We start from the raw sequence: 19,023 nt of genomic DNA on the forward strand, positions 1-19,023 counted from the left end.
ATGGCGTATCCCTTGATCCCTTTGAAGTTACCCTTTAAGAACTCGAAACCACCGTGCAGTGGCCCCACGGTGGGCGCCAACTGTCGTGGAAGTGTCACGGCAGATGTCCTCATGGAAGGACTTAGTTGTGGAGCCATTGCAATGAGGTTAGCTTAAAGGGGTTAAACGGGGTAAAGGACACGAGGAGTTTATACTGGTCCGGCCCCTTGTGGTGAAGGTAAAGGCCTAATCCAGTTTGAGGTGGTATTGCTAGGGTTTCGATGACTAGGGAGCGAACACGCTTAGCCTGGCTCTCGATCTGTTGTTTTTTTTGTCCTAAGCCGTCGCTGGGTCGTCCCCTTATATACACAGGTTGACGCCCTGCGGCCTACAGTGTCCCGGCCGGCTCATACAACGTGTCCGGCTCGGTGACTTATCTTACATGCCTTATAATACAAGTCTACATATACATGGCGGTTTATATCCGTAGGCCTTAAGCCGCCTTCGGGTTTGGGCCCTCTACTAAGCCTATCTATGAACCGCCATTGTTATTATACTCTTGGGCTTCATTGAGATGAACCGCCATAGGGATGACCCGGCCCCCCTGGGCGGGTCATACCCGATAGTCATATCCCTAACAAAAGCTTTACTTGCTATTCTCCATATCCTTATCTAAAGCTTTGATGCGTGTTGTCATCAATTACCAAAATGGGGGAGATTGAAAGCACAAGTGCTCCCTGGGTGGTTTTGGTAATTAATGTCAACATATATCCTGTTGGACTAACGTTTTTATCTAGAATATTTCAGACAAGTTCAACAGATGGAGTGGCATGGACAAGAGGATGTGGAACCCCTTCAAGATGCTAAGGACTAAATATTGGCTCAAGCTCAAAAGCTCAAGACTCTACATTTTACTTTTAGTGATCCAAGATCACATTGAGTCCATAGGAAAGCCAATACTATTAAAAGGGGATGAGGTGTTGCTTAATGGCTTGCTTGCTCAAAGTGCTTAGTGATATGCTCCAAAGCCCTCAACCACTTTCTCATATCCACATATGTCCCAAACCAAAAGTCAAACTCGGCCCCACCGAATCATTCTATCCGGCGCCATCGAGTTCACTTGACAGAGCCACTGCCACAAACCCTAATCAATTTGGTCTCACCGATGGGATATTGGTCTCACCGAGATGGGTTTGCAAACTCTCCGTTGCCTATTGCAATAATTTCGGTCTTACCGAGATTTGTAATCGGTCTCACCGAGTTTGCCTGACCAACTCTTTGGTTAGCTTATTACCAAAATCGGTCCCACCAAGTTTGTGTAATCGGTCAAACTGAGATGAGGTTTTACCCTAACCCTAGCACATCGGTCCCACCGAGTTGATCATATCGGTCCCACCGAATATCCTAACGTTCACATTTTGAACTAAATCGGTCTAACCGAGTTTTTCGGTCCCACCGAGTTTGGTGATTTGTGTGTATCGGTTAGATTTTGTGTGGAGGCTATATATACCCCTCCACCCACTCTTCATTCGTGGAGAGAGCCATCAGAACATGCCTACACTTCCAGCATACATTTTTTGAGAGAGAACCACCTACTCGTGTGTTGAGGTCAAGATATTCCATTCCAACCACATAAATCTTGATCTCTAGCCTTCTCCAAGTTGCTTTCCACTCAAATCATCTTTCCACCAAATCCAAATCTGTGAGAGAGAGTTGAGTGTTGGGGGACTATCATTTGAAGCACAAGAGCAAGGATTTCATCATCAACACACCATCTATTACCTTTTGGAGAGTGGTGTCTCCTAGATTGGTTAGATGTCACTTGGGAGCCTTCGTCAAGATTGTGGAGTTGAACCAAGGAGTTTGTACGGGCAAGGAGATCGCCTACTTCGTGAAGATCTACCCTAGTGAGGCAAGTCCTTCGTGGGTGATGGCCATGGTGGGATAGACAAGGTTGCTTCTTCGTGGGTGGAGCCCTCCGTGGACTCGCGCAACCATTACCCTTCGTGGGTTGAAGTCTCCATCAACGTGGATGTACGATAGCACCACCTATCGGAACCACGCCAAAAATCTCCGTGTCTCCAATTGCGTTTGCACACTCCAATCCTATCCCTTTACATTCTCGCAAGTTGCATGCTTTACTTTCCGCTGCTCATATACTCTTGTCATGCTTGCTTGATATGTATTGTGAATGTTTAAACATGTGCTAAAACTCCACCTCAACTTGAAGAAATTAGAAACTGCCACTTTTCTTGCTAAGAGTCTATTCACCCCCCTCTAGACACCTCTTCTCGATTCTTTCAGATGCTTATGTGAAAAAGCTTCAACCTTATAAGCTCAAACCCAAATCGGAGAAATGTGTCTTCATAGGATACCCAAAGGAGACTGTTGGGTACACCTTCTATCACAGATCCGAAGGCAAGACATTCGTTGCTAAGAATGGATCCTTTCAAGAGAAGGAGTTTCTCTCAAAATAAGTGAGTGGGAGGAAAGTAGATTTTGATGAGGTAACTGTACCTGCTCCCTTATTAGAAAGTAGTCATCACAGAAATCAGTTCCTGTGACTACTACACCAATTAGTGAGGAAACTAATGATGATGATCATGTAACTTCAGACCAAGTTACTACTGAACCTCGTAGGTCAACCAGAGTAAGATCCGCACCAGATTGGTACGGTAATCCGGTACTGGAGGTCATGTTACTTGACCATGACGAATCTACGAACTATGAGGAAGTGATGATGAGCCCAGATTCTGCAAAATGACTTGAGGCCATGAAATCTGAGATGGGATCCATGTATGAGAACAAAGTGTGGACTTTGGTTGACTTGCCCGATGATCGGCAAGCCATCGAGAATAAATGGATCTTCAAGAAGAAGACTGACGCTGACGGTAATGTTACTGTCTACAAAGCTTGACTTGTTGCGAAAGGTTTTCGACAAGTTCAAGGAGTTGACTACGATGAGACCTTCTCACCCGTAGCGATGCTTAAGTCCGTCCGAATCATGTTAGCAATTGCTGCATTTTATGATTATGAAATTTGGCAAATGGATGTAAAAACTGCATTCCTGAATGGATTTCTGGAAGAAGAGTTGTATATGATGCAACCCGAAGGTTTTATCAATCCAAAGGATGCTAACAAAGTGTGCAAGCTCCAGCAATCCATTTATGGACTGGTGCAAGCATCTTGGAGTTGGAATAAACGTTTTGATAGTGTGATCAAAGCATATAGTTTTATACAGATTTTTGGAGAAGCCTGTATTTACAAGAAAGTGAGTGGGAGCTCTGTAGCATTTCTAATATTATATGTGGATGACATATTGTTGATTGGAAATGATATAGAATTTCTGGATAGCATAAAAGGATACTTGAACAAGAGTTTTCCAAAGAAAGACCTCGGTGAAGCTGCTTACATATTAAGCATCAAGATCTATAGAGATAGATCAAGACGCTTGATAAGATTTTTTCAATGAGTACATACCTTGACAAGATTTTGAAGTAGTTCAAAATGGAACAGTCAAAGAAGGAGTTCTTGCCTGTGTTGCAAGGTGTGAAGTTGAGTAAGACTCAAACCCCGACCACGGCAGAAAATAGAAAGAGAATGAAAGTCATTCCCTATGCCTCAGTCATAGGTTCTATAAAGTATGCTATGCTGTGTACTAGACCTATTGTGTACCTCACCATGAGTTTGGCAAGAGGGTACAATAGTGATCCAGGAGTGGATCACTGGACATCAGTCAAAATTATCCTTAGTGGTATAAGGATATGTTTCTCGGTTATGGATGTGACAAAGAGTTCGTCGTAAAGGGTTACGTCGATGCAAGCTTTGACACTGGTCCAGATGACTCTGAGTCTCAATCTGGATACATATTGAAAGTGGGAGCAATTAGCTAGAGTAGCTCTGTGCAGAGCATTGTAGACATAGAAATTTGCAAAATACATACGGATCTGAATGTGGCAGACCCGTTGACTAAACTGCTCTCACAAGCAAAACATGATCACACCTTAGTACTCTTTGGGTGTTAAATCACATGGCGATGTGAACTAGATTATTGACTCTTGTACAGAACTTGAAAGACTGGCAAAGAAAGGGAAGAAAAGCGGCTAATGCTATCTAAACGATTATTTCAAAGTTTACCAAGTTCGATCGTTCACGAGACAGGGGACTCAGCATTGACTTCATCACTGGATTACCAAAGTCCCATTACTATGATTCAATTCAGGTGGTGCACGAGACAAGCCAAACAAACAGAAACCGAATTAATATCGAAGAACACAAGCTGTGGGCCGTAAAGTGGTAACGTTTGCAGGCCAAAGCTGTCCCCCTTTGCCACTAAGACTTGAATCTTTAACCATCGGAATACCCGGTACTCTCTCTACCAAACAGGCAAGATTTGAGTGTTGGTCACATGGTGATGTGAACTATGGGTATTAATCACATAAAGATGTGAACTATTGGTGTTAAATCACATGGCGATGTGAGCTGGATTATTGACTCTAGTGCAAGTGGGAGACTGAAGAAATATGCCCTAGAGGCAATAATAAAGTTGTTATTTATATTTCCTTATATCATGATAAATGTTTATTATTCATGCTAAAATTGTATTAACCGGAAACTTGATACATGTGTGAATACATAGATAAAACAAAGTGTCCCTAGTATGCCTCTACTAGACTAGCTCGTTAATCAAAGATGTTTAAGTTTCCTGACCATAGACATGTGTTGTCATTTGATGAACGGGATCACATCATTAGAGAATGATGTGATGGACAAGACCCATCCGTTAGCTTAGCATTATGATCGTTGAGTTTTATTGCTATTGCTTTCTTCATGACTTATACATGTTCCTTTGACTATGAGATTATGCAACTCCCGAATACCGGAGGAACACCTTGTGTGCTATCAAACGTCACAACGTAACTGGGTGATTATAAAGATGCTCTACAGGTGTCTCCGAAGGTGTTTGTTGGGTTGGCATAGATCAAGATTAGGATTTGTCACTCCGTGTATCAGAGAGGTATCTCTGGGCCCTCTCGGTAATGCACATCACTATAAGCCTTGCAAGCAATGTGACTAATGAGTTAGTTATGGGATGATGCATTACGAACGAGTAAAGAGACTTGCTGGTAACGAGATTGAACTAGGTATTGAGATACCGACGATCGAATCTCGGGCAAGTAACATACCGAGACAAAGGGAACAACGTATGTTGTTATGCGGTTTGACCGATAAAGATCTTCGTAGAATATGTGGGAGCCAATATGAGCATCCATGTTCCGCTATTGGTTATTGACTGGAGATGAGTCTTGGTCATGTCTACATAGTTCTCGAACCCGTAGGGTCCGCACGCTTAACGTTCGATGATGATCGGTATTATGAGTTTATGTGTTTTGATGTACCGAAGGTAGTTCGGAGTCCCGGATGTGATCACGGACATGACGAGGAGTCTCGAAATGGTCGAGACATAAAGAATGATATATTGGACGATGTTAGTCAGACACCGGATGAGTTCCGGGGGTCATCGGATAAATATCGGAGTGCCGGAAGGGTTATCAGAACCACCGGAGAAGTAATGGGCCTTATTGGGCCTAGGGGAGAGAGAGATGGGCTGCCAAGGGCTGGCCCCCCCCCATGGGCCTAGTCTGAATTGGACTAGGGGGAGGGGCGCCGCCCCCTCCTTCCTTCTCTTTCCCCCTCCTTCCTTCTTCTCCTAGTAGGACTAGGAAAGGGGGGAGTCCTACTCCTACTAGGAGGAGGATTCCTCCCCCCTTGGCGCGCCTATGAGGGTCGGCCGGCCTCCCCCTCCCTCCTTTATATACGTGGGGAGGGGGGCACCCTAGAACACATCAAAGTTGATCTTAGCCATGTGCGGTGCCCCCCTCCACAGATCTCCACCTCTGTCGTATCGTTGTAGTGCTTAGGCGAAGCCTTGCATCGGTAACTTCATCAACACCGTCACCACGCCGTCGTGCTGACGGAACTCTCCCTCGGCCTCAGCTGGATCAAGAGTTCGAGGGACGTCACCGAGCTGAACGTGTGCAGATCGCGGAGGTGTCGTGCGTTCGGTACTTGATCGGTTGGATCGCGAAGACGTTCGACTACATCAACCTCGTTACTAAACGCTTCCGCTTTCGGTCTACGAGGGTACGTGGACACACTCTCCCGCTCGTTTTATGCATCACATAGATAGATCTTGCGTGATCGTAGGTAAATTTTTTGAAATACTGCGTTCCCCAACACGGACCCTTCCCCAGACCCTGCGCAAGCGGGAGCTCATGCACCGGGCTGCCCGTATAGAGAAAATGTATCTCATGTATAAAAAAATGTATACAAAAAAATATACAATGCGTGTGAAAAAGTTGATCATGTATTTAAAAAAAATAAGCATTTGAAAATAAATGTTAACACGTTTTTGAGAAATGTTAATCAAGCATTTGAAAATGTTAAATGTGTATAGAAAAAATGTTGACAATGTATTAAAAAATGTATAACATGTATTTCGAAAAGGTTCATCAAGCATTTGAAAAAATGTTAAATGTGCATAGGAAAAATCTTGACCATGTATTAAAAATTAATCTTGTATTGTATTTGAAATATGTTAATCAAGCATTCGAAAAATATTAAATGTATATAGAAAAAATGTTGACCATGTATTCAGAAAATGTTTAGCATGTATTTTCAAAAATGTTAATCAAGAATTTTAAAAAATGTCACCATGCATTAAAAACATGTTAATCTTGTATTCTATTAAAAATGTTAAACTTCTATTTGAAAAATATTAATCAAGCATTTAAAAAATATTAATCAAGTATTTGAAAAGAAATGTATATAGAAAACATGTTGACCATGTATTAAAAAAATCTTGCATTTGAAATACAGTTAAAAATTAAAGAAATGTTAAATGTGTATAGAAAAAATGTTGACCATGCATTAAAACATGTATATCTTGTGTTTGAATTTTTTTTAATTAAGCATCTAAAAATGTGTATAGAAAAATGTTAATCTTGTATTTGAAAAATGTTAAAATTTTGCATGTAAATAATGGTGTATTAAAAAATGTTTAACTTTTATTTGTAACAATGTTAAACGTGTTTTATAATTTTTTCTTAGCATATATGGAAATGCAAAATGAAACAAATAAAAAAAGTGTAAAGGGAATTAAAAAATTAGTGAAAATCCATAAAGAAACAAAGGACCCTGCAGACTCGCGCAGTCCACAGTCCACAAGATTCTCCAAAAAACAAAAAGAGTCCACACTCCACACTCCACACTCGTGTCCACTGACCACTGTCCTTCCCAAAAACCCTCGTCCATGGCGACCGCGGCACCGCCGCCCGAGGAGTTCGCCCGCGACGCCATGGCCTACGTAGCCGAGGAGGAGGAGGAGGACCCTGAGGAGGTGGAGCCGTGGGTTTCCTCCGACTCGGAGCCGGACGAGCACCCGGCGCTCGAGCCGCGGGACCCTTCCCCCAACTCGGAGCCGCAGCCGCCGCCGCCTGCACCGACGAATTCGGCGTCCGAGGTGGCGGAGGAGGGGCAGAAGGCGGCGCCTTGGCCTGGGTTCCCCGGCGCGAGCGTGTTCCGGCTGGTCGTGGCCGGGGACAAGGTGGGCGGCCTCATCGGCCGCCGGGGCGAGATCGTCAAGCGCCTCTGCGAGGAGACCCGCGCCCGCGTCCGCGTCCTCGACGCCACGGACGGCGTCTCCAGCCGGATTGTAAGCCTCCTTCCCTGTAATTTTGGTTGATGGCTTGATGTGATGGTGGTTAGGGCACGGGAAATTGGGCGCGTGGAGGGTGGAGCATACTTTCACAATCAAGTTGATGTATTAGCAATATTTAAGGAGCTAAATTAGAAATTCCTTTGGGATTTGTGCATGCTCAGTGTAAGAGCATTTCCAACGGCTCCCCTTTCCCCAATATTTTCCTGGTATTGGGGGATTTGGGCCAAAGTAACAGCTCCAATGGCTCCTCTTTCCCTAATATTTTTTGGAGATCACAAAGAACAGCCCATCTTCCCATAAATGGAGGGGGAGTTGACCCTCTCTATTGGGGCTGCGATTATTATGGATCTGCTGGAGCTTCCATCCCCAATAACCGGAAAAGTGTTATTGGGGAGCCCCAACAAGTGCTTAGTGTGGGAGTTTTTTTGTGAGCTGTCGGAGATGCTCTAAATTGGACCGGGCACAAGTATGGGTCTGCCGCAAGCAAACACTCGACATATACATCAGCAATTGTGTGCCAGCATTGCCCTGGTTTGGGTTGCTCATTTCCAAGTTGTCTTGGGACTTGAGATCATCAAGCGCCTCTGTGAGGAGACCCATGTCCGCGTCCTCGAGACCACGGGCGGCGTCACCGGCCAGATTTTAAGGCTCCTCCCCCGGAATTCTGGTTGATTCATGTTAGGATTTATGGCTCGATGGTGGTGGTTAGGACATCGGGAATTGGAAACTGAGTCGCTCGTGCCATGCTTAGTATGCGGTTGGGCGCGTCGAGCATGAATTTCTACGGTCTCATGTGGTCACAACGATGGATTAGCAATATAAGCTAGCTAAGCTAGAAATGACTTTGGGATTTGTGCATGCTCATTGTAAATTGGACTGTGGCGTTAGCGTGGGTCTTCCACAAGCAGCTCTCGACATGTAGATCAGCAATTGTGTGCCAGCATTGCCCTGGTTTGGGTTACTCGTTTCCATGTTCTCTTGATAATTGTGCATTGTGGCCGTCGGCACATTGTTACTGTCATCTTGCAACGCTATCCTAGATGCAATTGTGCTGTATCTTGCATAAGGACACTGATGCGTTGTCACAAGGTCAAATAATTATATTATCCCCATGCTCTTTCAAGTTCTAGCTCACACGGAGGCGGCCTAATCATCATTAGAGAAAATGAGTAGACAACTGTAAGACCATAGAAACCAGGTTGGTCCATCATATATAATAGTTCTGGAACACTTTTTATTAACTTGTTCTGGGACCTAATTTGGTTATGAAATGGACGAAACAATGTTAGCTTTATAGTTCGAATTGTTAAATGAGCTTTTTTTGTTAGCATTTAATAGATAAGTGACTTATTGTTTAATTTAACTGTTCTACAAGCTATCTCTACTTTGGTAAGTCTTGGCCATGTTATCTGTTGGGTTGTTGTTTTAGTTTAACAGTTTTTGCAATCATAGGAACAAAGGCATTACTAAGGCCATGTGTTAGGGAAGTTGAAATGACTTGACCAGGTGAAAATTACTCTCAGTCTCGTAAGCATAAGCTTTTTAAAACGGGAGGATTCTAGTGTGGCATGTTGAGGTGGTACTTACTGTGAGTACATAAAAAAGAACAAAAAAGGTTAAACTTAGATCATTTGTTTGTACTTTCTTATTCATTGTGTTAAATTTTATATCTCCTCTTTAGGTCTTGATATCCGCAACAGAAGAAACACAAGCAGAACTGGCACCTGCTATGGATGCTGCAGTTAGGATCTTCAAACATGTAAATGATATAGAAGGGATCAATCCTGATGTCACATTATCTGCTTCTGCACCAGAAATTTGTTGTGCTAGATTAATGGTTCCTAAAGCACAAGCGGTGCACTTAATTGGCAAGCAAGGAACCATGATCAAGTTAATTCAAGAAACTACTGGTGCTACCATGAGGATTATAGATCAAGGTACACGGTTATACATTTTCATGTTAACTATTATGCGATGCATTTCCAGTTTGATCCATAGAATTACTGGTCATTTTTATTACCTATGAATTAATGATATTGGTTTTGCTCTTGGATGTGTAACTTGAAAAGGTATATACATTTTCAACTCAATTATTATGTGATGCATTTCCAGTTTGATTTGTAGAATCGCCAGTCTTTTTTTACCTATAAATTATTAACATTGGTTTTGATCTTGGATGTATAACTTGAATGCTGAAACAAGGGAGTATACCTGGGCATTCCAAAGCAAACGTGGTGTCCCTAACTTCTATGATCCATCATTTCTTGTACAAGAGTCCACCAGTACTTGATGTCAAGTTCTTTATGCCGAGAAAAATCCAGAAAAACTATTCGACTGTTTTCCCAACTTTGTGTTGTAGCACCAACCTTCTCTGAAAAGTAGCACCTGCCTTCTACCAGAAATTAGTAGCACCGGCCCTGTTCACTAGAATAGTAGAACGTACTCTGTTTCATCACTGAAAAAGGAGTGCAATTGATAGGATTCTTATTCTTGTGTTATCTAACTTGTTAGCATGAGAATACTTGGTTTTGTTGGTTGACACCAATTTTTCAACCAAATTGTATATTGTGACCCTTGTAGAAAATGGGTTGCTTAAGGGATTTACACCAATCAGTTAACCAGATGGTTTGTTGTGACCCTATCACTTGAAAATTTAAACTCCCCCACTTTTATAAAATATTGAGACCAGAAGTCACATAAGCTTCCGGATTGCATCCCTATATATCAGTGGTATAATCGAACTAGATTTGATTTTCCCTTTCATGATACATAAAGCACTGAAATATTCATTACGACAGAGAAGCAACTTGATTTCGATCTGGTATTTGTTGCTACTAATACCATGGAGATTCTTTTGCACACTGTAAATAGTCTGCCTGGTAGGTTACATTTTTAGAAGCCCTACAACATACTTTTCACCTTATTCAAGCTTATACCTTTTTGCCGGCTTTTCAATTTCGATCTCGTTTTGGTTGTTGTGAATTCAATCTAGATCACTGGATGTAACACATGATACTGGATCTACTTTTCTAGACGACCTTTTGAGTAACCAGATGGTGGTTGAAAGAATTGTGGAGATACGTGGTGCTTCCCTCAAGGTCCTCAATGCCCTAAAATCAGTACTTGGACTTCTCCGGAAGTTCCTAGTTGATCATAGCGTCCTTCATCTATTTGAAAGAAAGGTAATCCTTGTTTTTTTTAGGGGAAAAGGTAATCCTTTTTATGGTTGTTGCTGCACGCTATATTATGAATAAAGATGAGAGCAGCTTGTAACGTTCTCATGGAATTGATATTTCTGTTGCTTATCTGCAGAACCAAGCAGAAACCGAGGTGCAGGATAGTTCTAAAGAAAATCAGGTTACCAATGGTTATGCTCCTCCAGTGAACCAGGACCTTTTGTTATCCTACAGTCGAAGTCCTCTTAACCCGAATGGCAGCAGATATTTGTCATACGGACATGACCCATCTGTTTGTGACCCATATTCACCAGATATCAGACGCCCAACTGTCTCCATAATATCGAAGGTCTAATGCTATAACTATTATCCCTTAGCTTCAAACCTATATTATGTCAGTTATTAGCTTGTAAAAATGTGCTCAGGTTTCACCTGGTACAGGCAGATTTCTTCTGTTCATTTCCCGTTTTGAGTTTTGACCCTCAAAACCTGACTTGGTGTAGTCATCTTACATCAGGCTTGCTGCAGTCGTTGTTCTTAGTTTCTTACAGAAATTTTGGCTTTCAGATTACGCAAACGATGCAGATCCCTTTGCTGCAAGCTGAAGAGATAATTGGTGTCAGGGGACAGACCGTTGCTCATATACGTTCTGTCAGTGGAGCGGTGGTTGTCCTCGAGGAAACTGGAAATTATCTGGATGAGGTTCTAGTTTCGATCGAAGGCACTTCTTCACAAGTTGAGACCGCGCATCAACTCATACAGGTTAACTATCAATGTCCTGAGGGGTCCTACTTTACTATCCATTTTCTGAATTAGATTAGGATGCCATCTGAATTTATTTTTATTTTTTTTGCGCCCAGCCTACTACGCATACACAGATAGTTGCTACCTACCAGTTACACTAGGTCTGAGCCAAGAACTAAATGTGCTAGAGTATACCAGATTGTTTTTCTTGCAACAAGTTCAGTGTAGTTTACACAAGGTTGGAGATTCCAGCCAACCTTTAGAAGATAAATTTGTCTTAGATATCAGACCAGCAGGATATTAGAAGGAAATGGTGCATGGTCGCTTTCACTCCAAGACTCGGGAGCGGGATAAAACTTGAGAAAGCCACTTGTGCGCAGTTGCTCCTTCTCTATGAGTAGTAATTTTACGCAGTTGCTCCTTCTCTATGAGTAGTAATTTTCCTTTGTTAACCGTGGGTGATTCGGGCCATTTCATAACTAGCCTAGGTTCCAGCTTGCTGGAGGCAGCTACCCAGGACATGATAGCTCACCTATGTAAAATGTGAAGCACACTACACTACACAACACTAGCCTTGCTTCTCTGGTTGTCACAATGTCGTTTACGCTGGGCGTCTACGTGGAGACCAGTCATCGCCGCCTCTTAATTAATCAAATGAAATGAAACGTCCGTTGCAAAACACTGGAACCATTATACCATTTTGCGCGGTTGATTTATCGGGTACGATCATGAACCGCATGTTTGACAGGCTCGAACTAAGGACTGTCACTAAATTCAGAGAACGCAACCGAAATCAACTCAATTTTGGGGAATTTTGGGAGATCGATTGCTGGTGGATCTGAGCCACAGAACTAGGGTTCGCCAGCCGGAACACGGCGGCTTTAGAGGCCAAGCCCAGATACATCCAGAATGCCCTCTCCACAAGCCGGAGGAGGGTTTAAAAAGGGGTTCGAGCAGGTGAAAAGCAAGAAAGTGACAGGTTCAGATATTACAGAGCTGCAGTAAAGTTTAAAGGAAGAAAAACTACTGCGGCCGTTCATCAGGGGATCAACGGTTGCGAGCGGGTGTCTTGAGGGCGAAACGGTACGCTCGCTGGAGCCGTAGGATCTCTGATCGACGGTTGTAATGCGCGCTGGCAAATGAAACGGTACTGTTCTGTTTCTAACTGTTGTCTGAAGAATTCCTGTCCTGACAATGTTGGGTGTCTGTTTTTTTACTTGTCGCCATTTTCGCACGCAGGTCCTACTGCGCGACGGAAAAGTTCTAGCACCCAGGAGCAGCGGCTACGGCAACCCTGACGCTGGCCCGGTCAGGCCGCCGTTCGCCCCGTGTGGCGCTCCAGTGAGCCCGGAGTACGCCCCGCCTCTGTACCGCGAGTACCAGTCATCGTCCGGCAGCGTCCGCCACTGCTACTCTGCTGCATACCACGGGTACAGGCTGTAGCACGCGGAGCCGAGCGACTGACCGCGCGCCTATCCTCCTCATCGCCGCGCCTAACCTAACGATCACCACCCGGACCATGCCTGATTGAGGGGAAATTGAATGGAACGGCTTTGCCGCGACGATTGATCCGACACTACACTAGGCCCCAGCAGTTACTTACTTGCCTATGGTACTCGTCTGCATATTCGCCTTTGTCTGAAGAAAGTAGAGGGGGTATTTGCTGCTGGTTCTGAAGATTGGGGCACCTGATCGTTTTGGGGATGTGATAGTTTCCATGCCGGCTTGTGATGGAAATGCTGTAGATGTTTTACCGAATGCCTCCACGCTGTCTTCGACCCAGCTCTTCTACCTGGCTGGTTCATTCCCCCTTCTTGTAACCCAGGCAAGCCGGTGCCACCATTCTGGTAGGGTGGGGGCGGCGATGCTCACGCACTCGTCCTCTGCGATGAGCTTCCCGGCTGTTCCGGTGAATGGGGAGCGGAGACAACGGCGATGGCCTCTCTCTCTATCTCTCCGGTGACGACAGTGTTTACTTTCTGCACGGAGGGCGTGGACTGCGACGTTTCAAGGCGCGTGACCGTGATTCAAACATTTGTATTTCGGGCTCCCAAGCAAAATTCGAGGGCACACCCCACTATGTAAAATAATGATCTTTTTTAAACAAAATTAATACCCCCCCCCCCCCCCAGGTGGAAGTATCTTTCTACAACCGAGCTCAAAATGCTCCTGATATGAAACAATGCCCTAATATCAATTGAAAGATCAAAAAGAGGGGTCGCGGGTGTGTGTGTGTGTGTGTGGGGGGGGGGGGGGGGGGGGTGGGGGGGGGGGTTTGAATAGACACTTAACAAGAGAACGGTGCAATTTTTTATTTTCTTGGAACTTAGGCAGATTTTAGCACAAGTTAAATGACAACCAATACACTCCACGTATGCATATCTAGAGGCTAGGCAGTAGATGAGGAATAATATGCAAGTGCAAGAATGTAAAAGGGGGGTAGAGATAGGAAGATCAAACTCAATGAAGACATGGTAATTTTTGGTGTGGTTTTGATAGGTGGCGTTATCGTACATCTACGTTGATGGAGACTTCAAACCACTGAGGGTAACGCCTGCGTGAGTCCACGAAAAAGCAATCTTGTCTATTTCATCATGGCTTGCGCTCACGAAGGACTAGCCTCACTCGAGATAGATCTTCATGAAGTAGGCGATCTCCTTACCCTTATAAACTCCCTGGTTTAACTCCATATGATTTGGAGGTTCACAAGTGACACCTAGCCAATCTAGGAGACATCACTCTCTAAAAGGTAACAGATGTTGTTGATGATGAACTTCTTACTTTTGTGATTCAAAAGATAGTCTCCTCAACACTCAATCACTCTCTCACAGATTTGGCATGGTGATGGGAGAAGGATTGGAGTGGAAAACAACTTGAGGGGGCAAGAAATCAAGGATCAAATGGTTGGAGTGGAATGTTTCGATCTCAACACAAGTGTAGGTGGTTCTCTCTCGGAAAATGTATATGGGAAGTGTAGTTTCGTCCTGGTTGCTCTCTCTGAGAGTAGGTGGTTGTGGGTGGGGTATATATTGTTGGGAAACGTAGCATGCAATTTCAAAAAAATTCCTACGCTCGTGCAAGATCTATCTAGGAGATGCATAGCAACGAGAGGGGAAGAGTGTGTCCACGTACCCTTGTAGACCGAAAGCGGAAGCGTTTGACAATGCGGTTGATGTAGTCGAACTTCTTCTCGTTCCGACCGACAAGCACCGAACGTCACCTCCGAGTTCTGCACACGTTTAGCTCGATGACGTCCCTCGAACTCTTGATCCAGCAAAGTGTCGATGGAGAGTTTCGTCAGCACGACGGCATGGTGACGGTGCTGGTAAAGTGATCCGCGCAGGGCTCCGCCTAAGCACTACGAAGATATGACCGGAGGCGTAAACTGTGGAGGGGGGCGCCGCACACAGCTAACAATTGTTGGTGTGTGTTCTAGGCGCCCTCCCCATGTATATATAGGTGGGAGGGGAGCTGCCTTGGGCGCCCCAAGTAGGAATCCTACTTGGGGGCCTTATTCCAATTCACCCCCCCCCCTACCATATTTATCGGGAGGGAAAAGGAAGAGGGGGAGAGGAAAGGAAGGGGGAGGCCGACTCCCCCTCTTTCCTTCTCCCACTTGGCCGGCGGCCTAGGAGGGGTGCGTCAGCCCCTTGTGGGCTAGTGTGCCCCTTCCTCTTTAGCCCATGTGGGCCATTAACCCCCCGGGGTTTCCGGTAACCCCTCCGGTAGTCCGATATGTACCCGATACTCTTTGAAACATTTTCGGTGTCCGAATACCATCGTCCTATATATCAATCTTTACCTCTCGACCATTTCGAGACTCCTCGTCATGTCCATGATCTCATCCGGGACTCCGAACAACATTCGGTCACCAAATCACATAACTCATATAATACAAAATCGTCATCGAACGTTAAGCGTGCGGACCCTACGGGTTCGACAACTATATAGACATGACCGAGACACCTCTCCGGTCAATAACCAATAGCGGAACCTGGATGCTCATATTGGTTCCCACATATTCTACGAATATCTTTATCGGTTGTACCGTAATGACAATATATGTTATTCCCTTTGTCATCGGTATGTTACTTGCCCGAGATTCGATCGTCGGTACGTATCTTCATACCTAGTTCAATCTCGTTACCGGCAAACAGTTCATCCGAGTGAACCGCATGCCGTATATCGCACACACCTTTGATCTGGCTGACTGTTTCTTTTGTGTTGCCTAATCACAAACAGTTCATCCGAGTGAACCGTATGCTGTACATCGCACATACCTTCGTCTGGCTGCCCGTTTCTTTTGTTCCTCCTCATCGCAAATAGTTAATTGAGCTGAACTGTATGCCCTGCATCGCACACGCAACTAAATCTGAACCATGTTTTTGATGCATCCTCCATCGCAAACGTTTTGCACCTTTTTTGACGGTTTTTTACACCACCGTTTGCGATTATGGCATCACACACAGTTTCGTCAAAGGGTCTCTGATCGTAGTGTCGCGTTATCAGCATCCTGCAGTAGTGCATAAACTTGGCACATGCACTTCGGTGGTACCGAATGCCATCTCGGTGGAACCGAGTTTCTAGGCTTTAGGTTGTGGCTTCGTCTGGTGTATCTTGGCGGGTCCGGGTGTATTTGTTTCGGTGGGACCGAGAATAACTTTAGAGTTTTGAACATATTGGATTGTGAAAATGTGGATGAGGGTTTTGAAGCAATATCTTCAAGCACTTGAGCAAACGACTCATGATCAAAATCTCATTCTCTTTTAATAGTATTTGCTTTCCTAACTTAATGTGATATTGGATCGCTTAACCAAAAATGAAAAGTCTTTCCCAATGCTTGTCCATTGTAGCTTGAGGGGTCCACATCTCCATCCATCTACTAGCCTAGGTTGAACATTTCCTGAAATATACTTAAGGAAAAACATTAGTCCAACAACATGTATGTTGACATGAATTACCAAAACCATCAAGTGAGCAAATATGTTTTCACCGTCTCAGACTACAACTTTTGGACAATGAAACCCACATATAGTTATCAAAGCGATTTGCGTTCCTTGCGGTTTCGAACGCAGCTTGTGCCGCCCAAGCCATCAATGCCCTCGACAACGGCCACTTCGCCTTTTGGAGGAAGAACTGGGGAAAGCATATTTTGAAGCGATATCGACTGATCTTTGTGGTATAGTGAAGCTTGGCAAAATTGTCCTTGTTTTTTCCTCCTAAAACAATAGTAGGAGGATGCCATGGCACCCCTAATATCTTGTTAGCCTTGTGCTTAGGTTTAGTCCAGACAAGCAATCTACGCTGGTGTCCTGTGTGAGCAGTTGCGTAGTCAGGATTTCCGGTCAGGGTGGTCCAATTAATATAAAAATATTTTATATCACAAATACAACCAACCAACACACTATGTGTCAACATGAGGGGACCAATCCCCCCCCCCCATTGTATGAGAAAAACATGGGGGCTTAGATGAGATTATTTTAGCCTTTGACCCCCCCCCCCCCCCCCCCCCCCCACACACACACACACACAAACACTCACGGTTTGTCTGTTGCCCTCTGCAGGAAGATAAATGGTCTGTTTGGTTTGGTGCCCGAGCAACCCGGTCAAAAAAATTGCATTGACTTCAGGTAGCGTTGGCCTCTGTTTGGATCTCGTTAAATTTTTTAGTTCGGCCCAGCCCCAACAACTTTCCATAGTGGTTTGTTAGCCAATTTTTTTGGCGAGTGGCTGGCAGTCAAATCTTCTGCTAATAATTTGGCGCGCCAATATTGGCATGTCGAGCACAAGAAGAATCCAAACAGACCCATCAGCTTGCTACGCCACCACATACGTATGCCTAGTGTATACGTATGCATAGGAATGTATAGAAAAATACCATGAAATGTATGCGTGACAAAGAAAATACAGCTCGAACTAAAATCCATCAAAACAAATTTTTTCTATGCATAGGAATTTTTTTGTCTTTTTTGCCACGGATACGATTCCTGGTATTTTTTAACGAAATTTCACACGAAAGTAGATTGGGCACCCAGGTTTCATATCCCAAAACCCTAGATTTTTTTGAAAATTTCCTTGTATTTTTTGAACTAAATGGTCATATAAGAGTGTGAAGCACCCGGGTGTTACAAATCATCTTCCCTTCTATAATACCCTTTTTTAACCATGTAGGAGCAAAGGTGTCCAACGTGCCAGCCCACAGCACGGCACGCCCGGCCTAGCCCAAACGGGCCAGGCATGGCACGACCCATCATGGCACGCTTGATACATGGGTCGTGTCGTGCTGGTCTGTGTGCTGCACTCTCTAGCCAAAGCATGACCCCCCTTAGTAAACTGGCCAGCCTGACGGCACGTTTAGCCCGCTCGCCCACATACGATTCAACCTATTAAGCCGTGTTGGGCCTATATTTGGTCTATTGGATGAATAAAAGAAAATAACGGGTCGTGTCATGGTGGTCCGTGTGCTGCACTCTCTAGCCAAAGCATGACCCCCCTTAGTAAACTGGCCGTCCTGACGGCATGTTTAGCCCGCTCGCCCACATAGGATTCAACCTATTAAGCCGTGTTGGGCCTATATTTGGTCTATTGGGCTGAATAAAAAAGATAACGGTTCGTGTCGTGGTAGCACAACCCGATTATAAACGTATCGGAGCAGGCCAACATTCACGTCTCTTCATGCCCAACACCCACTTCCTTAGGACTTCTCTCCTACCAACTGTAGCACGCTTGCTCGCCAACTGCCAATGCATTCCTCTCTTCTTGAGCACCTCCCGCTCCGCTGGACTAGCGTAGAGTTAGAGCGAAGATCTATCTAGCTAGACTCCTTAGTTGGATTACGTTTTCCACTGGACTCCTTAGATCTACATGTCTTATGATATTTGTCGTTCCACGATGGAGAAACACATGAAAATTTACCGATTATCTTCTTATTTTCAACGGGACATTAGATTAAGTTTACTCGCACTACATGATTCGTCCGACTTTTCCTTATTTCTTTTTAACTCAAAATGCAAGACATCGAGTTGGAAGGAAACGCATCATGACGGCAAGAAAATTACTACTCACTCCGTTTCATAATGTAGTGTGTATATCTTTTTTTTTAAGCCAAACTAAGTAAACTTTGACCGAGTTTATAAAAAAACTATTTATATATACAATTACAAACATATGCAACATGAAAGTATTAATGATGACGTATCCAATGATGTGCATTTGGTATTTTAAATGTACATATTTTTGCCTATGAATAAACATGATCAAAATTTGTAATGTTTGACGCACTACACGGATGAAACAGAGGGAGTTCAGAGGGGAACGAGCTATCCAATGACCAGTGCAAATTGTTTGGATCACCCACGACTCATCCCCCCACAGCAACCTTTTACCGCTCCCGTCGCCCGACAA

The 19,023-nt window shown here is 44.3% G+C and overlaps 1 protein-coding gene across 5 annotated transcripts; it reads left to right on the forward strand.

The window, feature by feature from the left end:
- Window positions 1–7,233: 7,233 nt before the first annotated feature.
- On the forward strand, window positions 7,234–14,802 carry LOC109762603 (RNA-binding KH domain-containing protein PEPPER). Of its 5 annotated transcripts, none has more exons than XR_005759296.3 (7): window positions 7,234–7,693; window positions 9,381–9,636; window positions 10,733–10,881; window positions 11,012–11,224; window positions 11,443–11,637; window positions 14,119–14,368; window positions 14,451–14,554. XR_005759296.3 is itself a non-coding variant. In XM_045229673.2 (6 exons), exons 1-6 carry the CDS (start codon window positions 7,292–7,294, stop codon window positions 14,179–14,181), a joined length of 1,278 nt encoding a protein of 425 aa, XP_045085608.1. In that variant the 5' UTR covers window positions 7,234–7,291; the 3' UTR covers window positions 14,182–14,409. The 5 variants fall into 5 exon arrangements, 3 of the variants coding, with proteins under 3 accessions (XP_045085608.1, XP_073357110.1, XP_020177069.1); XR_005759297.3 differs by lacking the exons at window positions 14,119–14,368; window positions 14,451–14,554 and adding exons at window positions 12,368–12,766; window positions 12,859–12,969 and having other exon boundaries at window positions 7,235–7,693; XM_045229673.2 differs by lacking the exon at window positions 14,451–14,554 and having other exon boundaries at window positions 14,119–14,409.
- The last annotated feature ends 4,221 nt before the right edge of the window (window positions 14,803–19,023 follow it).

The sequence above is a fragment of the Aegilops tauschii genome, chromosome 6 (genome assembly GCF_002575655.3).
Source record: "Aegilops tauschii subsp. strangulata cultivar AL8/78 chromosome 6, Aet v6.0, whole genome shotgun sequence".
Lineage (NCBI taxonomy): Eukaryota > Viridiplantae > Streptophyta > Magnoliopsida > Poales > Poaceae > Aegilops > Aegilops tauschii.

Coding starts and splice junctions, on each gene's coding strand:
- LOC109762603 (XM_073501009.1), top strand. CDS start 7,292: ATGGCGACCGCGGCACCGCCGCCCGAGGAGTTCGCCCGCGACGCCATG. Junction 11,225..11,442: donor CTGTCTCCATAATATCGAAG/GTCTAATGCTAT, acceptor TTTGGCTTTCAG/ATTACGCAAACGATGCAGAT. Junction 11,638..14,450: donor CCGCGCATCAACTCATACAG/GTTAACTATCAA, acceptor ACTCTCTCACAG/ATTTGGCATGGTGATGGGAG.